At 40.1% G+C, this 12,253-nt stretch overlaps 1 protein-coding gene across 7 annotated transcripts in view; it reads right to left on the bottom strand.

Moving 5' to 3' along the window:
- SNX14 (sorting nexin 14) overlaps nt 1-11,040 on the bottom strand; it is a 53,455-nt gene extending 42,415 nt beyond the window's left edge. For 3 of the 7 annotated variants that reach the window (XM_066547364.1, XM_066547365.1, XM_066547366.1), the window contains exons 1-5: nt 10,918-11,040; nt 10,715-10,835; nt 9,817-9,890; nt 9,626-9,704; nt 2,999-3,042 (exon numbers count right to left, since the gene is read on the bottom strand). In XM_066547364.1, the coding sequence (XP_066403461.1) occupies nt 2,999-3,042; nt 9,626-9,704; nt 9,817-9,890; nt 10,715-10,819 (302 nt within the window). In that variant the 5' untranslated portion in view covers nt 10,820-10,835; nt 10,918-11,040. Of the gene's footprint in view, nt 1-2,998; nt 3,043-9,625; nt 9,705-9,816; nt 9,894-10,714; nt 10,836-10,917 lie in introns of all 7 variants that reach the window. The other 4 variants (XM_066547360.1, XM_066547361.1, XM_066547362.1 and 1 more) reach the window with 2 other exon arrangements.
- Between the last annotated feature and the right edge of the window lie 1,213 nt (nt 11,041-12,253).

Genomic DNA, 12,253 nt, shown 5'->3' with positions numbered 1-12,253 from the left:
ATATACAAATAACAAAGTGATATTTTTCCTCTGTGTGTCAATTATTCTTACAAAACTTGGCTAACTCCTTTCAAAAAGATGTAGAAAATAAGTCACAAGCTAATAAAAATGTACAGCTATGGTTTGTAACTCAACAAAAATTCTAAATTTTTCTTGCATTACTTGCATTTAACAAGAACTTTCATTTAAAATAGAAGCAGCTCCACATGTGAAAAGACTGTGTTTAATCACCATCAAAGAAAAATGTTTTCATAGTAACGTATCACAAAAATGTGGTAATTACTGAATTCTGTCCTAATCTGAGAGAACTGGAGTTGCAGTACCATCAATGACCAAAAATATTTAGTAAGCAAGAGTGACCCATTCAAACTTTAAACTCTATTTAAAATAAGGTCAGTATAAGCAAGATATTATATAGTCTTGCTGTACAGCATAAGCAATAGACTTAGACCTGTGTTTTGTAGCTCTACAAACTTGGCATTACTTACAACTATGTTTGATTCGTCTCATACAGTTGAAAAAAAAACTTAATATAACCAGCATAAATACTTTGAAAAATAAAAAACAAAAATGCACATAGGAATAATGACCTATTTCAGTAGAATTCAATGGGTTTTAAGCACTAACCCTCATTCCCCTAAAGTGGTCCAAATTTAGGACCTGCTTAAATTTTAACCTGCTAATAAAAAATTAGAAATTCTTACACCATTTATTAATGAAACAAAGATAAACCAGCTTTTATATGCTTACAGCACTTTTATTTCTAAGCAAAAATTCCATGATTTTATCTTGCAACACACCCTGGAAACATAACACTTCTCTGGCTTCTGACTGAGATACATCCTGGTAACACTAATGTCCAAGACGGCATCAGTTGGCACAGCACATAAAACAAAAAACAAGGTCTTTTAAAAAATAAATAAATAAATAATGAAAAAATAGGTAGCTTCTGTGCAAAATCCATTCACATGAAAGGCAGAGCAGCTAGCCCAAGGAATTATGCCCAAACTTTTCCATGCAAAGGAAGGTAGCCAAGTGTTTTAGCAGCCTATCTGTCAAGTATGAATTCCCTGCTAGTGCTCACCCAGCCACACTGCTAAATAAGGAGAGCGTGGAGCAAAGGCTCTGGGAAGAATTAACCTGAGTTAGGTTTATTTGCTCAGAAAACAAACATGCCCTGGATGCATGAATTCTATTTCTCAAGTGATGTGAGCTCTGCCAACAGTGCAGGTACAACTAGAGTAGGAAAAATCAGAGCTGACATGCTCTACAAGCCAGCTCTCAAACTATGGCACACAGACAAAGTTCAGGTCTCCCTGCACAACCCCTGCTGGAAACACCTTAATGTCAAGACTAAATAGGGTCAGATCTGACATTACTACTGTTAAACTGAAACCAGTAAGCCTTTCAGGACCAAGATGCTTCCTGTAGAATTGCTTGGACATCACAGCACTCACTGTAGATCACTGAACTCCTGGTATTTCAGGTTCACTTGAAACTGAAATTTAATAACCTTCAGGCTGCTAGATTTCATCAGCATGGTGTGAATTTACAGAACTAGCTCAAAATCCAGAGGTACAGCCATGCAGAACTTAAGACAGGGCAGGAACACCTACACTGCTCAGCAGGGGGCAAGATGGAGCACAATGGAGGCTGGTTGGCTTCATACAAGGTGTATTTTACACTGCATTTCTAACTGTACATTATAGATATAGTGAATTATTATCCCCACCAGATGATGTATTCCAGACTTCCACTGCCTTGGGTATCAGAGAGGTAAGTAATTGGTGGAAGCCAAGTTTTCTTGTCAGTCCATAACAAAGACATTAAAGACGCTTTCAACCAGCCAAGAAAAAACTGTTTTCCAATCATGCAATATAGGAGATGGTTGCCTTACATTTGTTACTTTATCAACAACCCAAGAGAATATGCTCTAGTTTTCTGTATTTCAAAATTTAAAACCTCAAGGTTTCCAACTTGCATTCACAACACATGGTGCTAAAGCTCCCTCTGCTGTTTGCATCAGCAGTGAAGTTTTACACTTCAGCATATTCAACACACAAAGTTAGAGATGTGCAGGTATTGGCCACAATCAAAACCCAAAGGGCAAAGAAGTCTCAACAGTAAATTTTGGGTCCCAGAGACAGAAAAAAATCCAAATGACACAGAGTAAAAATAAAAGAAAGCATACTTTTTTTAGGACAAATTGAACTTTCCATTCAATGAAAAAGTCAAATTCAGAATTAAGGCAAGATGTTGTTTTAACACATTAATGCCAGCATTATCAGTTATAATATTTTAATATTTTAATATCAAATATTTTAATATCTTCTTACAAAGTATTGCAAAGCACTATAATATATATATAAAAGTACAAGGAAGAAAACCTGAAAAAAAAAAAAAACAAGACAGAAAAAATAATCAGCCATAGTCTTTTCTTTATTCACTATTTAATAGTTATTTACACAGCACTAGTCTATTCAGCACAACATAATCACCGACAGTCTTAAAAGTTGGAAATTTATGAGATGATGTCCAAGAAGTTGGCCATAGGTATATCTTTTCTTTAAAACCCTGCAAATTTTGTTGTTTGGTTGTTTTTTTTTTAAGCAATGTGATAGATCAGTATGCTTCTAATCTGGAAGTAGACTTCAAAGGTAGTGACAGGCTGAATTTTCACATAGATTTTCATCAATCTGTATTTAGTTCCAAGTAAGAGTTTTTATGTTCATCTCAAAATGAACATAAAAAAATAGACAATCTAAAAGTGGTTTTAGGATGAAATCCGAATTTCAGAACCACCTCTATTATAACTAAATTATCAAAAGATCTGTTCTACTCTGCTAAGAGACAGTAAAACAATGATTCCTAGCACTCAAAAGGGTCCTTTATCTTTCACTAAGGAAACAGAAATGTTTATTTTCAGGTGTCAACTTCTTAAACAGGTTGATACATATTTATGATATTAAAAATAGTAACTTTTAGGTAAAGCTCGTACCTGTACCATGGATAAATAAAGTTTTCCAGCACCAATTCAAGCACCTGTGCAGAACAAAGACAGCCATGTTACAAAATAAACAGTTTACTACAAATCTCTGTTAGAAGAGTTAACATCACAAACACCTTCCAAAACTCATAGGACATCATTTTTACATGATAAAACATAAAAATGTGTAAGTTGTGATCCTGTTGCTAGATCAACCATTTTGCATCGTAATCAGTACTTTGGGCAAGTAACATCAAAGTGATGCTTTCATCAGATATCAACACAAAACATCTGCCACAAGTACTATCAGTAACATGAAGCACAGTGTCACAACCGCTGTCAGGCAAATGCTACAAAAACTGTAATCTTACCTTAAACAGCCCATCCCTAAATTTTCAGATCAGTCCCTGTTCTTTTCTGACATAGCATGGAGTGTCCCACAGGCACAGTTACATACTACCCCTTACACTCACCTCCATCCTTTTACACCCAAACCTCCATCCTCAAGATGGGACAGTCATTCCTGCATGCTCACCACTCTCAAAGAAAGTAAAAGAAGAGTCACAAATAGCAATTCCTATGCAAGCCATCCATAACAAGGAAAAGACAGAAGGATGCAGTTTTCTTAAGATTCCTCTTCCTTCAGTATAGCCCCAAGATATCACCCACACTACCTTCTCCCACTGCAACTTATCCCTCAATTTGAATCAGGGTTTTAGAGATCAGTTTATCCCCAACAGCATCAATGCTGATGAGGGGAGTAAGAGAGAATATATGCTGCTATGTGAGGGTGCTCAGCCATGCTCTGCTGAAGGAAAGGTTTTTCAAAGTCGCTGTGTACGAAGAAAAATGTGAAGTCTGTTAGAAAGGAAAGCTGAATGTAACAGCTGATATACAACTGTCATTCATGAGAATAAGTGCTACTCTTCTTACAAGATGTGCTGCTGCACTCATTCACACTGCAAGAATTCAAGACTTATTAAATTTATACTATCTTTAGGGCACTACATGCCTCTGCTCCTCTCATGATTATAAAAGCATACTCAATAAAAAACACACATGGCCTTTTTAATTCTTCTCAACCCTTCAGACCTGAGCAGCTCATGAATACTCTTTTTCTGTCTTCACTAGTAAGAATATCACCTACTCAGATTGGATAAGATACTTTCTCTTTTCTAACTGTTCCACTTCAGTGATTTCCTTTCACTCTCTCTGAAGAGATGTCTTGCAGCTTGGGATAATATTAGATGTCTGTGTTATGGACCACACAAAGTCATCAGTGTCTTTTCTCTTACCCTTATGTGCTACAGCAGTAATAGATCTCACAAGTGTAATACCATCATGTGTTAATGATGGATGGGTAAACTAAATGTTTTATCATGTTGTCGTGTGACATCCCCACCCCCCATCTCGTATTTCCATTTATAAGCAGGTGGAAGGGTAAGGGAAATGACAACAGATGCTTCAATTCCCAGTCTAGAAGAAATTAAGAAATCCCAAGGAACCTTCTATGGAAGTCAATCTTCAGACAATAGAAAGGAGACCTCATCCAGCTCCAGTCAGCAATCACAGGCCATTGGCCTTAAAAGCAGTATATTAAACTACTTAAACCAATTTCCCTGATGCCTTCCACAGCACTGCCACTACATGAGCCACAATTTACTCCACAGAAATCTCAGTCTCACAGGTATGGTGACACTACTTTTCTTCATGCAGAGTTTCTAACAAAATAAACCTCTTTCAAGGCTCAAAGTGCACTCTTCAGAAGAAATGTGTTACAGAAAGCTTGCAAAAAATCAATCTGTCTATTAAAGGAGCCCTTTTCCTTCTTCCTCCACTTTTCCTCTGTGCTTCCCCATCAGGAGCAACAGCAGCAGAGCATCTTCTGTTTGGAGTGGAAAGCGCACTTGCAGAGCCTTCAAGCCCAAAACAGTGCATTCAAAGGTATACAATGAACTCCTCTTGAAACAGCTTTCTTCATTTATGACTACTATTTTTGAACTGAGAGCCTGTCTATCAAGCTTTCCATAAATGTGCCACTAAAAATTCAGTTCATTAGATGCTAACATAACTTATTGGCCCTCTCTTCCTCTACAGTCCTATAGTGGCGTCTGAAGGCACTTGAAGAATTGTTTCCAGCAGAGAGAGATCTGATCCTTACTGCTGCCTGAGCAAAACACAGTTCTGAGATTCATCTTCCCACAGTTATTAAATAAGCAAGGAAAGTAAAAAAAGGTGCAAAACCTGATGACCCTTCCCACTCAAAAGTGGAAGACAAAGTCTCCTTCAGATTCATCCAATGTTGTAGTAACTGAGCCCCAGCTGAACCATTTTACAGACTTGCCAGTGTTTCTCTTCCACAGCCACACTGTAAGTGCAAGCTTTATGGTACTGCTTCCATGGAACACTGCAGACAATCCCACCAGGCAAAGACACAGAGACAGCACGCACAGAGACAGACAATTAACTCAAAATACACTTTTCACTGGAGTCCGTTTATTGCTGGTCAAGGTATCAGAAGGGAAGACACGTTCTACTAGGACTCAGGTTACCTATATGGCCCTAATAAAACATGTGTGGGCACAGAAAGCAGCCCCTACTTGCAAATTAATTAAACACGTGGCATGGCAGAGGCAGTTAAGTATGATGCTCCATTCCACCAAGGTGTTGAACAGAAGTTAAAGCAGAGCTGCTGTGTGAAATCATCCCTACTGCAAAACTGGAAGTGCTCAAGAAGTAATAAACCATTGACTGCCACTCACTGGATTTCAAGGCATGTAGTCCATACTGGTTTTCCTTCAACCCTATCAGCATTCCAGACTGTATCAGTGCAATTGTGCTTGACAGAAAAAAATTGGCCACATCATCCACTGCACTTTCATGAAGCACTGGGGAAGCAGGACATGTGTACCCACTTCCATTCTATCAAGAACGAAAATATTATTCAGGCTCAATTGCTCACACTTCACACACGCCAATGAAGTAGATGGGACACCTAAAAAATGACAGCTAATGATAAGCCATTTCCTTGTCTATAAAGTATTATCCTCCAGTTTTAAATACAAATGATGAGTCATTTCATTTAAAGCCTACCTATTTTTCAAGCATTTTGCGTGGGCAGCTTGGAATTGGAAAAAGATTACAAGTGTAAAACCAAATACAGCAGGTAGCACTATAAGGAGCAGCTGAATTAAAAAAAAAAAAAAAAACCAAATTATTTTCTAGCATGCACTACAACACTGCAAGCTAGTCAGTCTTTGCTGCTGAGACAAGCTTTTTGGGGACTGCCACACAACTGACCCCAATTGTCAGGAGGAGGAACTGTGCAGACGAATGATGCTGAATCAGTAGCAGGTCAGAACTACCAGGCCCTATCAGAACAGAAAGGAGCAAGGATTTGATACATAAACAATTATAAAGCCTTAAAAGACAGCACAACCTGACAGCTGAGGCCACTCTCTGGTGGTAGAACACGCCATTCCAATAAGAAAGCATACACTCCATTGTGCTACTGCAAGAGTTCAGGACTTGCAAAGAGCACATTCAGGCAACAACTGATTTCTTGTCAGGCATTTGTCTATTTCTTGCTTTTAGAAAACAAACAAAAAAAAAACCTCTAGTTCCATAATTGAGTCAAAAACCTGAGAAGAATTAAATGAGATCAAAAGACAGCAGCACCTTGATCCAGTGAGACTTTTTCACCATGCTGATAAAGAGTAGCTGAGCAGCTTTCCACAGATTTGACTTGCAACCGTCCCTCACAGAGCAAAAATGAGATTGTAGAGAAAAAGATGAATTCATTACCAGAACAACAGGATTAAATTCTCTTTTATACAATCTATAGCACCTGGATTATACACAATGTAAAACTGACCAACTGATATCATGTCCTAATTCAAAAAGAAAGAAAATATTGAAGAAACGAGCATAATGCAAAATGGATTAGAAACTGGAAACAAAATTATACTTAGGTCACTGCATTATTTTTGTGCAGGATGCAGCCCAAATTATAAAATATTGATGGATGCATGGTTGAGACAGTTTAGCATTCAATTATAACAAACATAAACTTGGGGGGAAGAATGTCCAGGCACAGGTTTTGTTATTCTTCTAAACTACACACAGCAGCTGAATAGACTAAAACAAGGCTGCAAATGATTAAGAATTTGCAAAGTGAGACAAACTATCATCACAACCCAAGACAGAAAAATCCATACTTGTGAGGAAAACTTGGATTTCTTCTGATTTGAGTGTGTATTAAATTATTCTGAAAGCACTTGAAAAACACAAGCTTGAAGGCTATGCACCTGGCTCAAATTAGAAACATTTGGAAATGAGGATATTGCCAAAATTCTTCAAGCTGCAAAAAAATAACTAGAAAAATAAAAACATAATAAAAAATTCCAAAATTATTCAAAGTATTTGAAGAAACTGCTTTTTAGAAACAGACTGCACTCTGCACTCCTTTAGAATCTAATTAACCTTATTCAATTCACACTGTATCAGCTTCTCTCTAATGTATGACTAACCCACAAAAGAAAATAAGAGCAGTCTCTCCTTCCAACCTGAAGCAGGCTATCCAATTCCAGACCAGCATTACATGCTGCATCCTCAGAACAGGTGGTGAAGAGGAATATGGTGTGGGCAGAACTCCTTGCTACCCTTTTAACCAGTAGAGAAGAGCTGCAGTGAGGAACCATGCAATGAGATTTCTCATCCCAAACAGTATCTGTCCAACACAGGTGAAAAAGGTAACTCACACTACTTGTTTGGGCTAACTGAGGAGGGTGACCATGGCTCGATGCCCTGGGAAGGTCCAGAACCCAGGCCTGGCTCTTCCCTCCAGGTAAGCATACAAAGGAGGTAAAGGAATGAGAAGCATGGCCATGGAAACACATGACCCACACCTGCAGTGCTAAATACAGCAGAGCCTGGGACGCGCCACTGAAGTGAAAAGTAACAGCAAAGAAAAGGCCACTATTTCGGTAAAAGCAGAACTACAGCAATCACACAGAAAATGCCAAGAAGATAACTGTGGTATCTACTCATATCATTTGCAAAGAGATACTACAAAGAATGTTTTTAGCATCAAATTCCCATTTAAGCCAAACAAGAATATTTCCAGTTTTTCAGCATCTACAACATCCTTGGTTAGACTGCCCCAGCTATTTGGTACCACAAATCCTAAAAATATTAAATGCACAGAAGGATTTATTTTACATTCTATTATTAAAGCAAGAGTCTATTGAAATTCTATTCAGCAATATTGTAATTTTAATACAGTTAAACTTATTTTAAAAATAAATTAAGTAACTTTAAAAGAATAAATGTTTATTTCTGAAATCACAGAAGAAGTTACTTTATTCAACTAGAGGAAGTCAACAAGCTGTTACCTGTTCTTTTTAAAAAGCATTTCTCAACCGTCCATGCCTTCCATAATGTTTTCATTCTCCTCCCACTCTTTCAGTGGGCCATGCTTGGGACAATGTCTCTCAGAGCTGAACTGAAGTGTCAGCTTATACCACAGACACACATGGCTCTGACTTCACACACCATGCTGCTAATTGCAAGAACTGACACACAAAAACTGACTCACTTCTGCCATGCCAGTTGTTCATCCTCCTACCACAGAATTCCGAAGCTGGAATTCTAAATAAATGGATATTAACCTACATATGTGCTTGTGTATTTTCCTAGCTTCAAAAAACACAAAGCTTATCTGTTTAGCTCCATATACATTTCTTCAATTACTAATCAAGGAAATAAACAAAAAACCAAGCCCAACAAAAAGCTGCTCCTCAAACAGCTCTTTTTTTAAAGAGATTAGAACAAAACAAAATTTCTGATTTACAGTCTTACTACAAAAGATACATATGCTGTTCTTCTTTGAGTAAATTCAGCAATTTCTTTTTAAAGACAGGTTTTGTTACAGCTTTATCTGATGACTTTAAATAGATTCATGGAATGGTTTGGGTTGGAAGGGACCTGAAAGATCATCCAGTTCCCACCCCCTGCCATGGGCAGAGACATCTTCCACTTGGCCAGGTTGCTCCATCCCACCTGGCCTCAAACACTTCCAGGGACAGGGCAACCAAAAGTTCTCTAGGCAACCTGTTCCAGCACCTCACCATGCTCACAGTAAAGAATTTCTTCTTAATATCTAATCTAAACCTACTCTGTCAGTTTGAATCCATTCCCCCATGCTCTTGTAATTTTTTCCATCTTTCTTGTAGGCTCCCTACCATCAAATTCTCATCTTCATTACAGAACTTTTGTAATTGGATCAAATCACCTTTCACCATCAACTCCAAGAAACTAAGCAGGCTGAAATCCTTCATTTTTATGACTCAGACATCTCAATTTTAACTGGAAAAATTATTCAATTTTTCCATTATTCTTCTCAATTTACGCAGACGTGTTCTAGGTGCACTGCTACACAAGCAGTCCATGTTTAAAAGCAGGCCATCTTGGCTCCCTGCTCCCAGCAAACACTCCTTTGACTTGACTTTTACTTGAACAAGTTAAAATATCTGCAAGGTACATCTGAACCATCTAGTGAACCAGAAGCAAAAGGTTTCAAAGACACGTAATAAAAACCCACAAAATTTTAATGTACTGAAGAAACAATGCACCAATTACCTCTGAAAGTGATGCATCAACCTTGGAAGGCACTTTCAGATCCAGCCACGGCTGATAGTTTTCCAGAAGCAAAGTAGGTCTGTAGGAGAGCATGGAGAAGTTTATGTAACAATGTGCAATTGACAGGTTCCTACCGTGATGTGTCAAAGGGCAGCAGCACCAAGCTTAGGAGTGCCACGTATGTAATTTACCTGTGCCTCTTGCATTTGACCTTGCCACACACAGCGCAACTGTGACCACGGGGAAACAGCTCCGGCAATTCCAACTGCTAAGAGATTTGGACAAGCTTACATTCTCCAAAATGATGACTCTATTAATATAGCGAAACATTTGTACATTTCCTTTCATAGCATACTATTACAGAGAACTGAATAAAGACAAACTTATTCTTCCAGCAGGAAAACAAGATAACAAAGCATAGCATGAGAAACAACTGAATCTCAAAAGAAAAATCGTTTCCACTGAAACAAAGTGAGAGGACACAGATATTCCTTCAAATCTCCGCTCACCTCCCTGTACATTAATCAGTCTAGTAACAGACAAGATGGTTTCTCTGCCTTACTCATAGCCTTGAACTATTGCAACTATACCCTTTTAGCCCTATGAAATTCTAAATTGAATTAAGTTAGAAAAGAGCAATTTGCTTTGGGAATATTTTTCTTTTTAAAGTGCAGTACTGCTTAGAGAATTTTGTTTACAGTGAGCAAAGACTCACCACTGGCCTGCCAAAAGGAGAGCATCTTTAGAAAAGAAAAAGCCACCTTAAAGGAGCAAACAACAATACAGTTTCTCCACCGCCTGCGACTGAAATACTCAAAATGTACAATGAGAGGCAGGAAGCAACATCCTTGGACACCCCAACAACCGGCCTTGCAGCCATACGTGGATTTGACGGGACCATGCAGAAACACGCGAAGAATTCAAGTAACCCATCATCTATTTGCCACAAAACACCTGTCAGCACGAGTGTGTGAGCTGTACTGACGCACAATATTTCTGAAAGCAGCTAGGCTTAGACAATAATTGCTACTCCATATAGATTCTTATCGTATTTTTAAAAAGCACAAGACTCTTCGCAGGCATATTTACCTTGGGTTTATATTTTATTGTGAACAGAAAATTGGGCAGGAGGGAGTCCGGTCCCAAGGAACAGTAGAAGGTGACGACCCCAGCCACGAAGGACCAGAAGACCATCAGAACATGAAGATACCTTACAGACAAACAGGAAGGAAAAGCCGCTGCGTGAGAAGGCGCAGCGCCGCCCGCGCCCGGCTCCCCGCCCGCCCGCTTACCGGTTCAGGAGGAGGGTGGCGGTGCCCAACCCCAGGAGGAGGCAGCAGGAGAGCGGGTACTGCCGGCAGGTCTCCCGCAGCCCCTCGGCGCCCCGCAGCCGCCGCCGCAGCAGCCGCCGCCCGGCCGCCCGCACGCCCCCCATGGCGGCCGCTGCCCGCGCCGGCCGGGCCGGAGGCGGGGCCGCTTCCGCTGCCGGCGCCCGCTGATGGCGGCGAGGCCGCGACGGGCCCGCCTCAGGGGCCGCCGGGGCGGGGACGGCGGCGGGGGAGGAGCGGTGCCCGCGGAGCCGGGAACGGCGTCCCGGCAGCCCTGCCGTGGCATTTGCAGCTGCGCCGTGTCACGTAGCGTGCTACGCACTGCAAATAGAAGGGCTCTGATGACAGCAAGCTTACCTCGTTATAAATACTTGGGTTCTGGACAACAAGGGGTTCCCAGCGCCAAGCGGCCAAAAAGTGCTACGTCTGATTAAATGCTCTATATTTGGATGATGACTGAACTAAATCATTCAGTGACTGGAACACTAAAACCCTATAAACACCACTCAAAGCTTCATATATCGGCTGTAAAGAAAAGGAACAGGGTAGGAAATGTAGTAAGATCCCGCCTTAACATCTGTAAGTATACAAGAGTAAGACATTGAAAACAGAGGAATTGTAGAATGTAGTTTATTGCTAGCGAGAAGAATTTAAAGCCAACTTCACACGAATAACACCTTCAGTTACAGTGTCAGCCACAAGCTTTCAAACCACTCGAGTGCTTTCAGCAGCTCTGTAGTTACGAAGCCTTATGAAACTCAACGCTCTGCTAATAAGACACGGCTGCTTGTGGGTGTATCAGTTCAATGGGCAAAATGGAACAACTTCTGGGAGCTCGTACCCATAAAGGGGATTCTAAGTGCAAGTATGAAGGAAACCTGCTCAGAAAGAGATGCCCGCTTTTAGTTGTTTTGAGAAGTTGCTGTTGCCTTGTATGTCCATTCGCATGAGCCCGGCGCAGGCACATTGGGCACACTGAAAAAGTGAGGGCACATGAAATACTGAAATACATCTGTTCAGATGAGCCATGTTTACAAATCTTCACTGAGATCCTCTGCAACTACGCTGTTAAGAAAATACCGGTATTTGGAGGGTGAGTCAGCATCTAGAAATCGAAATCCGAAAACAGCTCTCAGAATCTTTGCTCGGATGCTTTGTCAGTTTATGCAACACTTCCCTTGACCTCTCGAGTAGGTGAAACGCTGCAGCTCGACTTCAGTATGTTGACCTTTCTCAGAGTGCTTGGCAAAAGCCCAGGGTCAGCTTGAATTTCTTTAAGAGTCTCTGTGCAGTATTATTT

This window comes from Molothrus aeneus, chromosome 3 (genome assembly GCF_037042795.1).
Source record: "Molothrus aeneus isolate 106 chromosome 3, BPBGC_Maene_1.0, whole genome shotgun sequence".
Lineage (NCBI taxonomy): Eukaryota > Metazoa > Chordata > Aves > Passeriformes > Icteridae > Molothrus > Molothrus aeneus.
This window is presented reverse-complemented; position numbering and strand designations above follow the sequence as displayed.